At 43.2% G+C, this 18,372-nt stretch overlaps 1 protein-coding gene and 1 pseudogene across 6 annotated transcripts in view; both read left to right on the top strand.

The window, feature by feature from the left end:
- The window catches only part of ZNF800 (zinc finger protein 800), an 80,377-nt gene extending 62,240 nt beyond the window's left edge, over positions 1-18,137 (top strand). For 4 of the 6 annotated variants that reach the window (XM_088457642.1, XM_088457643.1, XM_088457644.1 and 1 more), the window contains 2 exons: positions 13,242-13,346; positions 13,579-18,137. In XM_088457642.1, coding sequence (XP_088313768.1) covers positions 13,242-13,346; positions 13,579-15,248 — 1,775 coding nt within the window. In that variant the 3' untranslated portion in view covers positions 15,249-18,137. The remainder of the gene's footprint in view (positions 1-13,241; positions 13,347-13,578) is intronic. The other 2 variants (XM_088457646.1, XM_088457647.1) reach the window with 1 other exon arrangement.
- On the top strand, positions 3,086-3,204 carry LOC148537967 (5S ribosomal RNA; annotated as a pseudogene).
- Positions 18,138-18,372: the final 235 nt, after the last annotated feature.

Here is an 18,372-nt window from a genome sequence, read left to right on the forward strand (position 1 = left end):
TTCTCCTGGTAAAAGATCCATATATAATTTTTTTACATCTTTTAGTATTATTTGTTTCTGATTTTGACTATCACTTATCTTTCCTTTCTTTCGGCCGTGTCAGTACGCCAGGTCGATCCTTACAGCATAGGGGATGTATGCTGTCTCAGGCGGCCCCTCCCCCAACCCAGAGGCTGCTCCAGAGTCGAGGTTACCCCTCGTCTGGGTTGCTCCTCCCAGCCTCCCTGTATATGAGATGGCCAGAGACCACTCTCAGGTGCTCAGTGGCTGTCTCCCTGTATACCTCTCCTTAGGTGGCCAGGTTATACAAAGCTCGATATCCTACTTGGCCTTGTGTGCTGTTCATATTTGACTAAGAGCTTATTGCATATATATACTGTATATATTAAAATAATAGAAGATATTTCTTCTTCGGGGTCCATGGGGTCCACAGCCATTACGTTGGGGTATGAATCCCGGTCACCAAACCGTTAACACAAACGAGCTCTCTGCTCCCAGGATGCACCGGGGTTCCTCCTCATATACCCCACCCCCTGCCTCAGGGAGCCAGTTCTTACTGTTTGGTGTGTTCACCACATAGACAGTTGGACTGCTGGAGCAGTCCTGCAGACGAGTAACAAAAAAAACAAAAAAAAAAGAGAGAGTTTTACTCTCTATCTCAGCGGGTGGTCTGAGCTGTCCTGGAAGCAGCCTCGCGCCTGATTGGAGGCGCACCGGCTAAGCGCTGCAACTACCTTTTCCGGCTCCGCACCACTGCCTTGGCAGGGGATTCGGCAGGGGCTTACTGGCCCTGGACCGCAACCGGATCAAGGGGATGGCAGGTAAGCAGGTGGTCGCGGCGCCCGCTGATGCCGGGACCTCGTGGCGGTCCGGCCTCCGGCGGTGAGACTGGTCGGAGGCGCGCTGCAGTCAGGAGGCATAAGGCTTGTTCTCCTAGCCTAGATCGCCGGAATTTGATGGTCCTGACCAGCCAGGGCTTGTGGCGGCGGCCAGGTCAGTTTACCGGGCAGGTCCAAGCAGCATAGGGGAGGTACGCTTCCCCGGTGGCCCCTCCCCCAATCCACACGCTAGTTCAGTCCTCTGGCACAGTTGATTGTGGATTGCGCTTTCCAGCCTCCATATAGGGCAGCCAGAGTGTATGTCAGTTGCTCTCTGAACGCTGCTCCTACAAGAGAGGACGTTGGGCAGTCTCCCTGTATACCTTGCCTACTGCTGGTCTAGGTTTTTACAGGGTTCTATCCTACCTAAGCTCAGGCTGATTGTGGTAGTGAGCGCTTATATGCATATGACTCGCAGAGTGTTTATGCATGACATGTGATTGTTGTTTTGTGGATACTGTTTCTTATGAAAAAAGAACTGTGACTCCTGTAAACTATCACTGTCTTTCCCCTTAACCTTTTCCTACAGGTTAAGCTGCGGTCGGGAGGCATACAGCTTGTTTCCTACACTAGACTGCCGGGATAGGGGGTCCAAGCAACATAGGGGAGGTGCGCTTCCCCGGCGGCCCCTTCCCCAATCCACACACTAGTTCAGTCCTCTGGCGCAGTGATGGTGAGTTGCCACTCCCAGCCTCCATAGGGCAGCCAGAGTGTATGTCAGTTGCTCTCTGAATGCTGCTCCTTCAGGACGCTGGGCAGTCTCCCTGTATACCTTGCCTACTGCTGGTTCAGGTTTTACAGGGCTCTATCCTACCTAAGCCTAGCGCTGATTATGGTAGTGAGAGCTTATATGCATATGACTCGCAGAGTGTTTATGCATGACATGTGATTATTGTTTTATGGATACTGTTTCTTATGTAAAAAGAACTGTGACTCCTGTAAATTATCACTGTCTTTTCCCTTAAACCCTTTCCTACGGGTGTGTGGGTAATTAGGGTGAAACAAAATCACGTGTGTACTCAGAACTTGTCATTATTATGTCTCAGAGTCTGAAGGACAGGCGGCTAAGGTCCCTGTGCTGGGGGGTTTTCCCCACAGGATTTCATACAATCTGTATTATGTGGTTACTGTGTTAAGTAGACAAACCTCCCAGCTTCTGGATAGGAACTCTCTTTTGTTTCCTTTTCCCAGATTATGGACCAAAATACCTTGCTTAGGGCAGGTTGAACAGGCTGCCTTTGTTTCTGAAAAGACTATGTGTGAAGATGAACACATTACATTGGCCCCAGCTGTAGGCTATATGGGCTATATTGTAATTCACATATACTGGTAGGGCTGGGTTGCCCATCCCCCCCTCTCTCCTAATTAGGAAGACTCAGCTGAGTTCAGTACTGATTGGGGGGGGGGGCTATCCCTGAGTATGCCTTGTTCCCAGGAAAGTGCATAACATTGGAATACTACCAACTTTTGTTGCTTGGATTCAGTACCGACTGATGCAAATCTACAGGTAGATTTTGCAAAACTGGTCAGTTAGGCATGAATGTGCTACTGTTCAAAATGTTATTTTCCTGAAACCCCTAAACTGTGGTTAGGGGTTAGAGAGTGCTTCACACGTATGTTTCTGTAAACCGCGCTTGTAGTAGGTTACTTGCAAATGTTCTCAGGAGATTTGGTTCATCTTCTTCTGTGGATGGCCAGGTTATACAGAGCTTGATGTCCTACTTAGCCTTGTCGGCTGTTTGTAGTTGACTAAAAAATTTTGTTGCATGTATGTATATATGCCTCCACTGCGGTGATCAGGTCATACAGAGCTCTAGGTTTTACCTGGTGTTTGGTAGTTGGCCAGAGAGCTTAGTGTGTATGAACAGTGAATATGCATGTATGTATGTATGTATGTATGTTTGTATGTATGTGTATATATTTATGTATCATGTGCATTACATGTGACTTATGGAATTTGCTGTATGATGCTGCCTTGTCAGCATAAGTCTATCACTGCTGTTTCTCCTCATGTAACCCGCTACAAAGATACCTGGGTACATTGGATGTAAAATGATGGTCACATTAATACTAGACATTGGATAAACCTTGTATGTCCAATGAAAAGGTAAGACAGATGGCTGGGGCCCCTGAGTTGGTGGCATGTGTGACCTGTAGTAGCAGCCCCTATGGTTATGCCCTCTATTTCCATCATGAATGGACATTTCACCTACAGCCATACCACACTGGACATGCCCAGTCTCATCTGACTTTGGAGGCTATGCCGTGTTGGTCCTGGTTGGTGCTTTGATGGGAGACCACCTGGGAATACCAGGTGCTGTAGGCAGTGGTTGAGGCAGGCATCATCTTTAGTAGCCGTTCAACAATTACTACAGGCTGCTAGGTCTTTGCAGCCAAAGACCAGATGGCGTCGGCCCCTTACGCGGGCCAGGCCACAGAGAGGGGCGATGGGGGTGACCTCACTGGACTTAATATAAACGGGTTGTGGTGGTCACTGTTCTAAAGAATCACCACAGTAGTCAAATCTACCAGATCATAGCGCAGGTTGTGGACAGGTTGGCGACTCTCCTGATATTAAGGTATCTTCAGCAGCTGCAACCTACCATGTTTAGGCTTCCTGGGCATCTGTCCTGAGGGACATGTGTGCTCACTCGGATCAAAAGGTGACTTCGTCCTTAGCAGCCTTCCAGCAGTTATGGCAAGCAGCTAGGCTAGTACAGCCAAAAGAATCAGAAGGCGGTCGGTCTCACGCTCCGTCCAGCCCTCAGATTCTGGTACATCTTCTGGTGTTTGGGCACGGGTCTCCTCCCAGGAGTCACTCTCAAGAGAGGAAGACTGTCTTCCAACAGTACGTCTCCTCCCTGATCAGAGGGGTCAAAGCTATGCTTGTGGAGCTGGTATAAGGAGAGGCTCCAGTGTTCTAATGGCAGAAAGTTGTGAAAGCCTCCCAAATCTGACTACAGCCAGACCATACTAGACATGCCCAAGATTGTTTGATCTTGATGGCTAGGCAGCATTGAGCCCAGTTAGTACTTGGATGGGAGACCACCTGAGATACCAGGGGTTGTAGGGAACGTAGTATGGAGTTTCTCCGGGCAGAAAAATCCATAATACCAGAAAGGTTGAGGCCTTATATCCCTTTCCAGTACCATTGGCATTCGCCTTTAAATGTTCTACTGATAGGAGATTGGAAGCCGGTTTCAGGGCAGTCTTTCTCTGTCAGGAGCTGTTATTTGCCCGGCCACAGTACGTCCGGGGTTCCAAATAAAAGCACAGGCGATCTGTCTCTCGCCAGAAGAGCGACTATCCGTTAAAGACGTTTGTCGCAACAAGGGTCGCCCATTCTGGACCTGGACGATACCAGCCTCCGCGGGTGGGGAGCAGTGACAGGTCGACACATGTTTCAAGGAAAATGGGGGACAATGAAAGCAGTCTCTCCGTAAAACATCCTGGAACTAAGGGCAGTATTCAGGAGCGCTTTTGAAGCTCAGGAAATACTAAAGGGGCAGGCCGGTCTAGGTGCAATCTATCAACACCACCGCAGTAGACTGCCTCATCCATCAGGGGGCAGAATGTAATTTTCCTGCGAGATCGGTTGTGTTCATACCAGGAGTCCTTAATTTGGAAGAGGACTTCCTAGGCCAGCAGGATATACACGCCAGAGAGTGTGGGCTCTTCATCCACAGGTATTTCAGAGCCTTGTGGATGGATGGGTCTTCTAGAGGTAGACCTCATGGCCTTGAGTCACAAGCACAGGGTCCCCAGGTACGGGCACAGTGTTTGTGGATGCTCTGGCAGTAGAGTAGAACTTCAAACTAGCGTATTTGCTTCACCCGCTATCCCTCCCTCTAAGGGTTAACGGGAATATGCAACAGGAATACTGATGGCCCCTGCTTGACCCAGACGCTGCTGGTTCGCCAACCTGCAGAGTCACTCCATAGACACTCTGTGGCCTCTTCTGCTAAGTTCGGATTTGTTAATACAGGATCCCTTACTGTATCTAGACCTGACTCGTCCATCTTGGACGGCATGGTTCTTCAGACCTCCGCCTTTAAGAAAGCATGTTCTGTAGTTCAGAGGATAAGAAACTTATTTCTGGCTGCAGTTATTAAAACTTTGTATGTTCTTCGGGGTGAACTGAGAAAATGTGGCCCTAGGGGGTTAGATTTCTCGAGTATGTTCATCTCGTCAGACTGGAGCGTCTCTGATCTAGCAGCACTTTCTTCCCGCTTTCCTGTTTTACTAAGTCATCGGGAGAGAGCGGTACTTCATACTAGGGCGGAATACCTTCCAAGAGTGGTATTCTGGTTCTATATGAATGTAGAGATTGTGGTCCCAGCTTTCAGACTACAAGCCTCTCGGTAGGTGAGGCTTTCCTTGGATGTTGGCCGTGCGCTACATAATTATGTGGATCGCGCCAACAGCATGAGGAAGTAGGTTCCTTTTTGTACTGTATGACAGTCATAAGGCTGGCCAGCCGATAAGCGGATGCTGGTCAGATGGATTCATATGATGATTCCTCAGGTCAGACTAGTCTGGTGGTGCCAGACTCAGTAAAGGTACATCCACACGGTCAGTGGAGCCTTCGTGGGCTGCCTGCTGGGGTGCCTCTGCTGAATAGTTCTGCAGGGCAGCCACATGGTCTTCCGTCCACACCTTTGTCAATTGTTATGCCTTTGACACTTTTGCCTCTCAGGATGCCTCCTTCGGGCGTAGAGTTCTCCTCTCTTCCGAGAGTCAGGAGCGTCCCCGCCCGTAGGTTTAGTGCTTTGGGATATCCCCAACGTAATGGCTGTGGACCCCATGGACCCCGAAGAAGAAAATAAGAGTTATGGTATAACATACCTTTGTTAACTCTTTTTCTTTGAGGTCCATGGGGTCCACAGGACACCCACCCAGATGCACCCGTAGTGCTGGGGGAGGTTTCCGTAGTTTCTCCTCTTGAGAGTCTGGACTCGTAAGTATGGGTCTTTTCTTTCTTACCCTTTGTTTGTCTCTGCCTGCTTGAGCTTGGTAACGAACTGGCTACCTGATGCAGGGGGTGGGGTATATGAGGAGGAACCCCGGTGCATCCTGGGAGCAGAGAGCTCGTTTGTGTTAACTGTTTGGTGACCGGGATTCATACCCCAACGTAATGGCTGTGGACCCCATGGACCTCGAAGAAAGAGTTAACAAAGGTATGTTGTACCATAACTCTTATTTTTTGCGTTGCATGCGACTTGTGAAATCTGTGTGTTACACTGCCTTTTTATTCCTGAATGACTGTCAGTTATGGCTATCACTGCTGTTTCTCCTCATAAGCCTTCTGCTACAGGTGTGTGGTTTATTGGGGGTGTGTAACACTGTCACATTGTATATTACTTTGCATAACACTAGGGATATCATGTCCAAAGAAGCTGAAAAGCAGGAGGCTGAAGCCCCTGTGCTGGTGTCATGTATGGCCTGTAGAGCGGGGTTATCCCCTCCAGGATTTCATGCAGAATGGATTATGTGGTCACTGTTACAAGGAGTCACCATAGCAGTCAAATTTACCAGCTCCTGGGCAGGAACCACCTTGGGCTTCCTTTTCCCAGATCATGGTGCAGGTTGTAGACAGGTTATCTGCTCCTAGGCTGGCGCCTACTATGGGGTACCCTCAGCAGCTGCAACCTACTATGTTTATACCCCTATGCATCCATCCGGGATGGACGTTTATGCCCACTCGGGTCAGAGTATGGCTTCGCCCCCTGCTGCATTTCTGCAAGCGCTGCAAGCAGTTAGGCCAGTACAGCCTAAAACCATAAGGCAGTCGACTTCTTCCTATCACTCCTTCCAGCCTGCAGACTCTGGTGCATCTTCTGATGAGTGTGAGGATATACAGGGCTCCTCTCAGGAGAGGAGGACCATTTTCCAACGGCTGATGTTCCCTCCTTGATTACGATTGTCAAAGCTGTGCTAAACCTAGATAGTGAGGAGCCAGAGCTAATGAAGGCTCCAGTGTTTAAAAGGCCAGAAGGTTGTGAAAGCTTGAGTTTCCCAAGTCTGAGCATCTCTCTGAACTTATGGGGAAAGCATGGAGTTCTCCAGATAGACTATTCCATGGTGCAAAAAAAGTTACGGCTTTATACCCCCTCCTACCAGCCGAGTGCGCTAAGTGGGAAGTCCCGTCTGCCGTAGATGCGCATGTGTCTCATCTGGTCAGGAGCGCTACGTTGCCAATACCATCTGCATCCTCCTTTAAGGATTCCACAGATAGAAGACTTGAAACCTCTTTCAAGGCAGTCTTCTCTCTGTCGGGAGATGTTACCTGACCGGCCATGGCTATGGCCTGGGTTTCTAAGGTCATTGAGGAATGGACAAAGGCACTGGAAAATACTCTTCCAGAGGCTACCAGAGAACAGCTGACAATTATCTCCTATATTAAGGAGGCAGCCTCCTATCTGGGAGAGGCAGCATTAGACGCCGGTATTCTGTCCTCTAAGGCATCAGCTGCGGATTGCAGAGCCCTATGGTTAAGGGACTGGAAAGGAGATGCACGGTCCAAGAAGGCCCTGGAATCCCTTCCGTTTATGGGAGGCATTCTGTTTGGCACAGAGTTGGATAAGATTGTAGCAATGGTGGCAGCCTCCAAGCGGCTGGTCTGCCTTCAACATCTACTCCTAGACCTAGGCAGTTGTCCTTTCTAGCCTTTCGGCCACAAGGAAAAGCAAAGGGTCAGTCTTCCTCCAGATCCAGTTCTCGTAGGAGACTGCAATCTAAGAAACCTTGGGCTTCCAGGTCGGACGGTAAACCCATTGTCTGATGGGACTGGCCTCCCCCTGGGGAACCCCAGGGTAGGAGGCAGACATCTTCAGTTTTCGGATACCGGGCATCTCACAACAGATGCCTGGATTCGGGAGGTGGTCTCAAGGGTACGGCCTTACTTTCTGGAGAAGTCCCCTGCAAAGGTTTTTTTTGCACAATTCCTCCAGCGGAGTCTGCGAAGGCCTTGGCCCTCCAGCAGGCCATTCATTCCCTGCTGGATTCAGGGGTAATAGTCCAGGTTTCAGTGAATCAACAAGGAACGGGTTATTATTACAACTTATTTTTTAACCCAAGGTTCTCATCGGCCTATTGTGAATCTAAAGGGTCTCAACACATTTATCCGTTTGCCTAAGTTCTATATGGAAACCCTTTGGTCAATTGTTTTGGCAAAGGAACCAGGGGATTTTATGGTGTCCTTGGACATTCAGGATGCATATCTACATATGCCAATTACACCTTCCCACCAACGGTTTCTGCGGTTTGTGTATCTGCAGAACTATCCAATTTCAGGCGCTGCCCTTTGGTTTGTCAACAGCCCCTCAGGTGTTTACCAAGAAAATGGCAGTGATGACTGCCATTCCTGATATTGGCACAGTCTCCACAATTGTTGCATCATCATCTCAGACTGACGATTGCCTGTCTACACAGACACTGCTGGATCATAAATTGGAAAAAGTCGTAACTTCTTCCAGTACAACAGGTAGGTGGTGCACGCCTGGATTCTCTGGCACAGAAGATATATCTGCCAGAAGACAAGATTGTGGCCCTTCAGTAGCGGATTCGCAGGTTTCTCCACAGTCAGAGTCAGTATCTGTTCACTCAGCGATGCAGGCTATGGGATCCATGGTATCCACCTTTGACATGGTGGAATATGCTCAGTTCCACTCCAGACCACTGCAACGGCTAGTCCTCTCCCGCTGGAACAGAAACTACCTGTCGATAAAGTCACAGACTATCTGTCTTTCTCCGGAAGTTCGGCTATCCCTATCATGATGGTTGCAGATGTGTCGTCTGAACAGGGGTCATCCATTCTGAATTCCAGATTGGGTACTGCTCACTACTGATGCCAGCCTCCGCAAAGGGAATGCAGTGACCAGTCGGCTCACGTTTCAGGGAAGATGGACGACCAGGGAAGGTCTCCTGCCCATAAACATCCTGGAACTGCATGCAGTATTCAGAGCACTAGTTCAAGCACAGGATATACTGAAGGGCAGGCCTGTCCAGATACAGTCCGACACCACAAGAGGGTGGAACAGTAATACTGATAGCCCCTGCTTGGCCCAGACGCCATTGGTTCACCGACCTTCAGAGTCTCTCCATAGACACTCCATGGTCTCTTCCTCTAAGATCGGGACCTGTTAACACAGGGTCCCTGCCTTCATCCAGACCTTCCTCATCTGTCTTTGACGACGTGGCTCTTGAATGTTCCATCTTAAGAGCCAAAGGTTTTACCAGTTCTGTAGTTCAGACGATGCTTAGGGCATGGAAACCTTCCTCTGCCCGCATTTATTACAGAGTTTGAAACTCATATGATCAGTGGTGTAAGCATATAAAATATGATCCTGAAGTTTTTAGGGTCTCTCCAATGCTTGCTTTTCTTCAGGCTGGTTAGACCGGGGTCTCCGCCTGGCCACCCTGAGGGTTCAGGCATCTGCATTTTCAGTTTATTTTTAGCGAAGGATCGCCCCACTGCCTGAAGTTAGGAATTTTTTTCAGGGTGTTCTGAGGGTTCAGCCTCCATTTGTCCCTCCGGTAACTCTGTGGGATTTGTCTTTGATTCTCAGGGCTCCACAGGCTCCCCCATTCGAAACCCTGAAATCAGTAGACCTTAAGTGGTTGACAGCAAAGACCGTTTTTCTTATGGCTATCTCCTCTGCCTATAGGGCCTCTGATTTGGCATCCCTTTCTTGTCTGTCTCCCTTTTTTATCTTTCATCAAGATAGAACTGTCCTTCGTACCAGGGCGGGTAAGCTTCCTAAGGTTGTATCCCGCTTAAGAAATTGTGGTTCCAGTCTTCAGGCCTCTCTGAAGGTGAAGCTTCTCTGGATGTTGTACGCATCCTACGTCTTTACGTGGATCGCACCAACTCCATTAGGAAATCGGATTCTCTTTTTGTGTTATATGGCTGTCATAAGCGAGGCTGGCCAGCTAACTAACAAGCTCTGGCTAGGTGGCTTTGTATGACAATTTCTCAGGCTTACACACAAGCTGATCTATCTGTTCCAAACACAGTGACGGCACATTCTACTCTATCTGTGGGATCATCATGGGCATTTCGTTGTTTTGCCTCTGTTGAACAATTATGCAAAGCACCCACATGGTCTTCCGACCACACTTCTCAAATTTTACGTATTTGATACATTTGCCTCTCAGGATTCTTCCTTTGGGCGTCGGATTCTCCTTTCTACTAAACAGGAGCATTCTCACCCTTAAGGGAACTGCTTTGGGACATCCCCAAGGTAATTCCTGTGGACCCTGAAGAAGAAAATAAGAGTTATGGTATAACATACATTTTGTTAACTCTTTCTTCGAGGTCCATAGGGTTCACAGGTTACCTGGTGGTGTTGGGTAATCTTTTTCATTTGTATTTCTATGATTCCCTCTTCTTAGAGAGAGCGTTTCTGTGGTACAATTGTCCGTCCTTCTCCTCTAGCCTTCTCCTACCTTGGGCTTGGTAACAAACTGAATGCCTGTAGCCAGGGGCGTGGTATTTATGGAGGACCCAGTGCATCCTGGGAGCCGAAGCTTTTAACTGTTTGTTGCCTAGTTCACTCCAACCGTGGACCCTATGGACCTCGGAGAAAGAGTAAACAAAGGTATGTTATACCATAACTCTTTTTTATTTATTTTTTTTAAACAGTTTGATAAGAAATCGAGCACGCTTCCATATTCTTTGTTTAAATATATGGAACAATTAAATGCAGGTGTTTTGAATTGCATTATCTGCCTGCTATATAAATGAGTGGATCTAGATATCGCTATTCTTTTTAATAAAGGCTCCTCCCAGGGGCTGAAACGCGTCATTTGTGGTCTAACAGGTGTGCTGGACCTTGATAGTGCACAGAGGGCCTGATTCAGAGCCGGACGCTCTGTCAGAGCGCTCACTCTGAATCGGGGCGGCATTTTTTTATTTATTTTTTGGAACTGCCCTCCTGGCCGCTCGCTAAGCTGTGGGTGACCACCCACAGCATTTGCGAGCGGCCAGGTGATGGTCGCGACCATCGGGCTTGCATCGAGACCCTTGTGGCAGGGTCTCGTCCATCGCAAGCCCCAGTGAACTTCCGGCTCTTAATACAGCCGGAAGCTCACTACTGAGGCCGCCCCCAAACGGCAGGCGTTCCTTCGGGAACGCCTCCGTTTGGCCAGCCATCCCCCTGCCCGTCTCCAAAACGGGGCGAGCTGTCAATAACAATCGACAGCCGCCCCTTTTTGGTGCGAGACCTGTAGCGACAGAGCGCCCGTTGCTGGCCAGGTCTCGCGCATGCGCACAACGGAGCTGGCTTCGGCATTCGCATGCCCAGTGGGGGACCAACGACCCGCTTGCGAGCTCTGTGCGCTCGCAAGCAGGTCTGAATCAGGCCCAGAGTCTGTTAATCGTATAACTAACGTGGTTTATTCTTCTGAGCGGTGATGGCTGTTTGTGGAACACCGGAGACCTGAACTTGCACCCGTATGGCAATGGTGGCAAAACAGCTATTATATTATACGCATAACTACTGCCTGACATCTCATACATTTTGAGACCTGGACAGTCAACCTTGAAAGGCTAAAAACAAGGTGTTTAAGGACTCCCATTAACTCTGATATGATGTTCGAGTTACTAATGGCTCATATCACCCAGCAATTATATGGTGGTTACTACTACAACCAGCGTATGAGCCACAGTTAAGGGTTTCAAATTACTCTCAGAATACTCCATTTGATTTTGAGTTAGTGCTATCTCTCCAGATAAAGCCAAATATTCTATTCAAGTCTATTTAATCAAAATTTTGATATTATTTTACAAAGGACTTTTTTTTTTTTTTGTTACAAGAGAACATGATTCAATTGATAAAAAAATGTGTTAATCTATCAAGCCATTATATGTTACAGCGTTCAAGAGTCTTGACATTTCAGCTACTTCAGTATAAGGAAATGTTCTTGCCAAGTCTGGCCTCGGGCCTAGAAAGGGGCACTGCTGCGCGCGCTGAAAAGGGGGCATGGTCACAAGGAAAGGGAGCGTACCATGTTTTAGCAGGGCACCGCCAAAAGGGCCGGGCTTATTCTGCCCTTTTGAAATCTGGCAAGGCGCAGCGCCTTAGTAAAACAACTTGAAATATCATGTATAAGCTTGATACTTTCAGCTTTTTATTTTTACAAATAGAGTATTTTATAGTGTTATAACTACATATTGTTCACACCTGTTTTCTTTGTTAAAATATGCATATATTTTATTACGAACTGTATTTTTGATAAAATAAAATGTTAAAATACTGTACTTTTGAAATGTACTCTGCTATATTTTTTTGTTTGCCATACCAATTTCCCTATATACCTGTTATAAACGCAGATCCCCGAAGTGGTGTTTCTAGTTCTTGTAGATCGGAGGATACTATAAACACCCCCTCTAGGGATTTATGCAAATATTGGAACAAATACTATTAATATTTAAGGTTTTTTTTTTATATTAGCACTTGTGGCTTCCTGCTATTGTTCTTTTCTAAAACTTTAAAAAAATAGTGCAAATATCATATACCTTTAAACAAAAAGGCTACTACAGCATATCGCAGAGCCATGCAATATACGCTAGTCTATGTCTAGTTGGTTAGTTGGTCAAGGGTTCATCCTACAACAAGATCATGACTTAAAACATACCTCCAGGCTATATTAGAACTACCTTTGGGGAAAAGAACAAGAATGTAGGCTTAAAATCATGGAATGGCCAGCACAGTCTCCAGATTTAAATCCCATCAAGTTGCTTGGGATGAACAGGACAGAAGGGTGAAGCAAAGCAACCTACACATGCAACACATTTGATGGAACTACTGCAACAGTGTTGGGAAGAACTCCCTGGCCTAAACAGTATTTTATTTTTATTGTAGAAAGAAATCCACAAGCTTGTTCAGTGATGATATCTGCAATCGGTGGCTACTTAAATTAGTCAAAAAATTAGATTCTATTTTGTTAAAATTATTATTTTTATTATCTTCAATAGTTTTTGTTCTATAATTTAATGCTCCGATGTTTTATGTTCTATGCACAGAGTACAAAAAGACATTAAACTGCGTAAATTTCAATAAAAACTGGGAAATGGGGGTGATCTAAAACTTTTGACCGGTAGTGTATGGTTGATGATGCCCAGGTTTTGCACATGTCACTTCAGTATGTTTATAGTAGTGGCCTTAGATTTGTGTTTACATACAGTTTAATATGACCTGTTAGATAGAGAAGCTATAAAGACCTTTATAACCCATACATAAAATACTCTTAGATCTTTATTAAGCGCATTTATTGTTAGATAAATATGTAATCGTAACAGCCTATTAATAGAGCATTTTCCATCTGAACTACTGAGTTTGAGCTTCCCTTACCTATATTTAGAAAAAAAAGGATGTATTGGGATACAGAAAACTAACTTATCGCTACTTAATGGAGAGGGGGGAATCGGCAGGAAGAGCAATCACAACCACCCCCCAAGAGAGCATGGTAGGTATATTTAGTTAAATGTAATATATTTATATTGAATTTGTTTTTCAGATTTGTAATACACATCCTTTGCTATATGATAATGTGACCTAGTCGCTCTGTCTGTGCTTTAAAGTGGATCTCTCATCTCAAACAATATCAATGGCATATACAAATTTATCTACTGATTTTGCATTGTCCCATTCTTTGCATAATGTTGCTCTTCTTTTTTTTTTTTTTTTTTTAACTATAGATCCTTCCAATGAAAATAATAAACCAAACCAAGCAATAAAAGATTTACTGGAAGTAATATATCCAAAAGCAAATAAACCGGAATTAGTCATACAATTAGAATCTATCCAAACAAACCAAAATGCAGTGTTTCAGATTATTAAGCCGGTTAGTGAAGTAAACCTTGATACAAACAACACTGAAACAGTTGACCTTGAAAAGGAGGAATCTGTTTCTGCTCCTCAGACCTCTGTGATTCCAGAAACCTTAGAACAGTCTCCTGAGAATGTTAAAAATGAGACTACGGATAGTTTCCCAAATGCTGACCATCCACCTACATCAACTTTTGTTGTAAGATCTTTTAAGAGAGCTAGTAACAGCAATCCATTTTCATGCAGAGTTTGCAAAAAGGATTTCAATTGTAGAAGGAGCATACGTCGACACATTAAAAAAGTTCACAAGAAAAAGTTGGAAGATATAAAGAAATTCATTGAGGTCCATAGAAACACTTTCTTGTCTTCTGCCAAAGGGCATACTAATGTGATCCATGCAACATCAGGCAAAAGCTGCCACATATGCAACAAATCATTTGCTACAAAAGCAAATACAAGGAGACATATTGATGAAGTTCATAAAGGAATGAGGAGAGACTCTGTCACTCCAGAAAACAGTGTAAAATCTGGTAAAAATGCGAGTCCTGAAATTGTAACTCCTAAAAAAAAACTTAAGACTGTTCCTCGTACACAAAAACCTTCAGCAAAGTCTGAAATTAATATTGCTTCATGTAACTGCCCATTTTGTAAAAGACGTTATACATCCTACTTGCTGCTCGAAAAGCATGTGCAAATAGTACACAAAACAAGTCTTTGTGGAACACCTGTCAAATCCAACAAAGGACTTAATGTCAGCACCTCAGACAGTAAAATAAAAACTGAAGGCCCAAATGGTGCTTGCTCTTCATCAAATTCTGGTACATGCTCTCCCCAAAGTGAAACAAAGGGAACAAATCACACACATGAAAAAAAGAGTACAGCTACATTAAAAAGTAAAGTAAAACCCGATGGGAATTCTCCTAAAGTTGGTACATCGCCTGCTGGTGGGAAAAGGAAGCATAAGAAGCCTAAATTGTCAGCTGGCTTTGACTTCAAGCAACTTTACTGTAAACTCTGCAAGAGACAGTTCACATCTAAACAGAATCTAGCAAAACATATTGAGCTGCATACAGATGGAAACTGCATCTTTGTTAAGTTCTACAGATGTCCTCTTTGCTCATATGATACTCGTCGAAAGCGTGATGTAATCAGGCACATAACTGTAGTACATAAAAAGTCACAACGTGCTCTGATTAAAATAACTGCAAGCTTGGAAGGTAGAGCTATAAAAAAGCCAATTGAAACAATTTTGGAAAAGGTTTCAAAAAAAGGTCACCAACAAGACAAACTTAAAAGAGTGAGTTCAAGGCTGGAATGTCCTTCCTCATCTTCCAACAAAAGGTGTGATGGGGGTGATGCTGGTATTGAAGTTAAGGTGACCAAAAACTTCTCACTGATTAAATGTAATATGTGTGGTAAAGCATTTGCAAAAAAGAAAGATTTGGACCAGCATAAAAAGAATCACAAAACTAATAAAAATTCCCCTGTGGATCTGCCAGTAAAAAAAAGAAGTACTAGGTCAAAAACACAGGTGTCTTGAGAAACCCATTGCTTAATAAAAGTTAGATTTTTTTTTTTTTTTGAGGAAATTATTATTTTTTTGTAATTGTTAAATTTCAACTGCAAATACCCATCTGAATGTTTTGGTGACCTTTTTGTGGCACACTCCATGTTTTCTTTCTTTTTCTCTCATATGTATCCTTTCTTTGTCATGTATTGTGAAAATCTAAATGTCAACTTTTTAAACCTAGACCTAATTTTATGTAAGCTATTTCTCTGTTCTTATCCATCAATTACTTTTTAAGCAATGTTCTTTCTAAATGTATGACCATACAAGTGCATGAATTACAATGGCAGTGGATAGCAAGTCAAAAAGAATTGACTTCACATACCAGGTCTTCCTGGATGATATGCATCTTTTTATTTTCTTAATGTAAAGGAATCCTGGTTATATTGCTTGACAAGGGGATCCTGTGGCAGTACTTGAATTTTTGAATAATCTGGATCAAATTTCCTGCTTACAGTATGTGGAAATCTTTTGTCCTAATGAAATGTTTGTGTGTTACTTTAGCTGTGAAATGTAAGTGCTAAACTAATATTTAATGACTGCATTTGGCTTCCAAACTATTTACTACCAATGGTTTGGAACAAAATATACTTATTACATAGCATTGCTATGAATTTACTGTATAGTCTTATGAAGCACATGCAGGAGCTTCCAAAGTAAAATTACGTTTGCTTTGCTCTCACTTCTTGAAGCTGCAATCCCATGAATGTTTGTGGGTTTAAAAAATAATTCTGGTGAACTGAGACATTGTAGTGTAATCTTTTTTCCTTACCATTTGTAGTCTTTAAATGTTGTTAATGATTTACATTTGCAATGTTTCATATGATTACTAGGGCAATCATAGTCACATGACATGTAATATAGTTAGCAGACTGTCTTTGTAACCCCCTTTTTTAGTGTGCCCATTCACAGCACAATTGGCTCTTATGCTCACTTCCTCTTCCAACATGTATGTGGACAGAAGGGATTTGATTCAGATTTGGTGACCATCTTCTAATGAACAAGCTCTAAAAGTGTTTGAACACAAATGCCTTCCAGTTGAATTTGCAGCTATATAGGTGGTAAGGGATGTAGAGCCTACAAAATAACAGATTTGAGGTGTGTGAAACCAAAAACTTGCTTTAGATGTTAAAAACCACACACCTTGTGAGATTGCAGCTTAATGTGTGTTGTTTTTCTGTTTTGTTTTTTTGTAGATTCCCACTTATGTAATAAGTACATTGGCAAATTATTTGGTCTGATTTCAATATAAAATGTTTTAAAATATGTAAAAGTAAACTTTCATGACCCTGTCCATTAAATGCCTTAGCTATTTTGCTTTGAGTGTCTGGTTTCTGCATTATGGAAATTCTTGAATAAAATGGTCACAGAAAATATCTATATAAGTATTTTGCAACTCCAGTGCTTCTGGAGCTCTAACAGTACATGTTTTCCAGATCTCCTTGTTGGTACACTAGAGAAATCTTTACTGGCTGATATATTTTAAAAGATCCACAGGTGGCGCTCATTTTTTCACTTGTGATATTTAAGGGATCTGTAAAGCATGCACAGCTGGAAGTCCCTGGGGACTGGAGTTGGGAAACACTGATCTAGATACTGGTTGCAAATTGTATTTGAAAATAAAAATAATTTTGTATTACAGAGAGAATTTTAAATTTACAACCTTCATTATGTGGGGGCAAAGCCTGGCCCAACTCTAAAATGCAGTGTTACTATGATGCTGTATATTAGTATGTGCTTGGCTGCAAAATAGTCACTTGTGAAAAAAATGCATGTAACTCTAAATGCCTGTATACAGTATGTAGGCTCCAGATTTTGCAAAAATTATAAAATTATTCTGCAAAAATGGAAAGATATTGTGCAAACATGTCTGTGTGAGATTTTAGTTTGGATTCATGTTATATTGTTTGTCAATGTTTAAAGGTTTTTGAGGATACTTTGGTATAATGTAATACTTGTTCTAGAATAGGTTTTCTTTATTCCTTCCTCACTACAAATAATTAGTAAGATTTATTTGTATGGATTCTTTACAGTAATTCTTTGAATGTAGAAACATATGACAAACTGGCAACTACTTTAATAAAATATGTAATTTTCCCTTTTCTAATATTAAAAGCTCTTACTAGGTAAATAATAAAGTTCTCTATATTAAATCATTTTTTTAAACACAAATTAGAATTTGACATTTGTGCCATCCATTAGGCATTTCATTGGAACTTTTACAAGCTATGGTTTCATTACCAGAAAAAAAGTTAACATGATTTTCCTATTAATACTGTTAACTTTTTTTAAATGTATTCTAGGTTATCTATAACTTATTTAATCTATTTAATTGCACAAGCTTGTTAGAACTCTGGAGGTTGTTCTATATGGGGAAACATACATTTCTGCTTAAGTCAATAGACTGGTAGTCAAATTAGGTAACACTTTTTCTGACTGCTTTTTTTTCCCCAAGATAGTTTCAGGAATAATTTATAATTGTGTTATGTGACACAAAAAATACAACTATGTTCTCTTTCAAACCTGTGTAATTAAACATGAGTTTTATTTTCTTTATGAAGAATGTGCATTTTTAAATGTAGCTTTAACACTTTTCAGCAGTTATGGCAATTTTACATATGTGAATACACTTACTGTGCAGATCTACGATTATCCGATGACTGTGATAGTTCCTGTCAATGTTCTCTATTTGATTGTAAACTCTTGTTGAAAAAGTTTATAATTATTACTGGAATTCAGATCATTGATTTAGTGCATGAACACTGTTTTTCTGTTTTAAAAAAAAAGTCAGTAGGGGAAGTAAGATGGCTACTAAAATGTATAGGGTATGGTTATAATAAAATTAATTCAGATTTTTTTTTATTTGTCTTGGAATGTTTTTTTTTTTCCTTTTCATTTTCTTAATTTTAGTAATGTAATTCTTCTGTTACCAATACAGTCTGTTATGCTGGCTATAGACTGCATAATCCGATGGAATGGACATGGGGCAGAGTGATGGTGCAACAATAGCCATTCACTGCAAGATGTACGAGTATGATCTGCACTCGCAACATGAAATTAGCTGAACGAGTGTCAGGATAATTTTACATGTTTAATA

The sequence above is a fragment of the Taudactylus pleione genome, unplaced genomic scaffold (assembly GCF_031769625.1).
Source record: "Taudactylus pleione unplaced genomic scaffold, aTauple2 ptg000041l, whole genome shotgun sequence".
Taxonomy (NCBI): domain Eukaryota; kingdom Metazoa; phylum Chordata; class Amphibia; order Anura; family Myobatrachidae; genus Taudactylus; species Taudactylus pleione.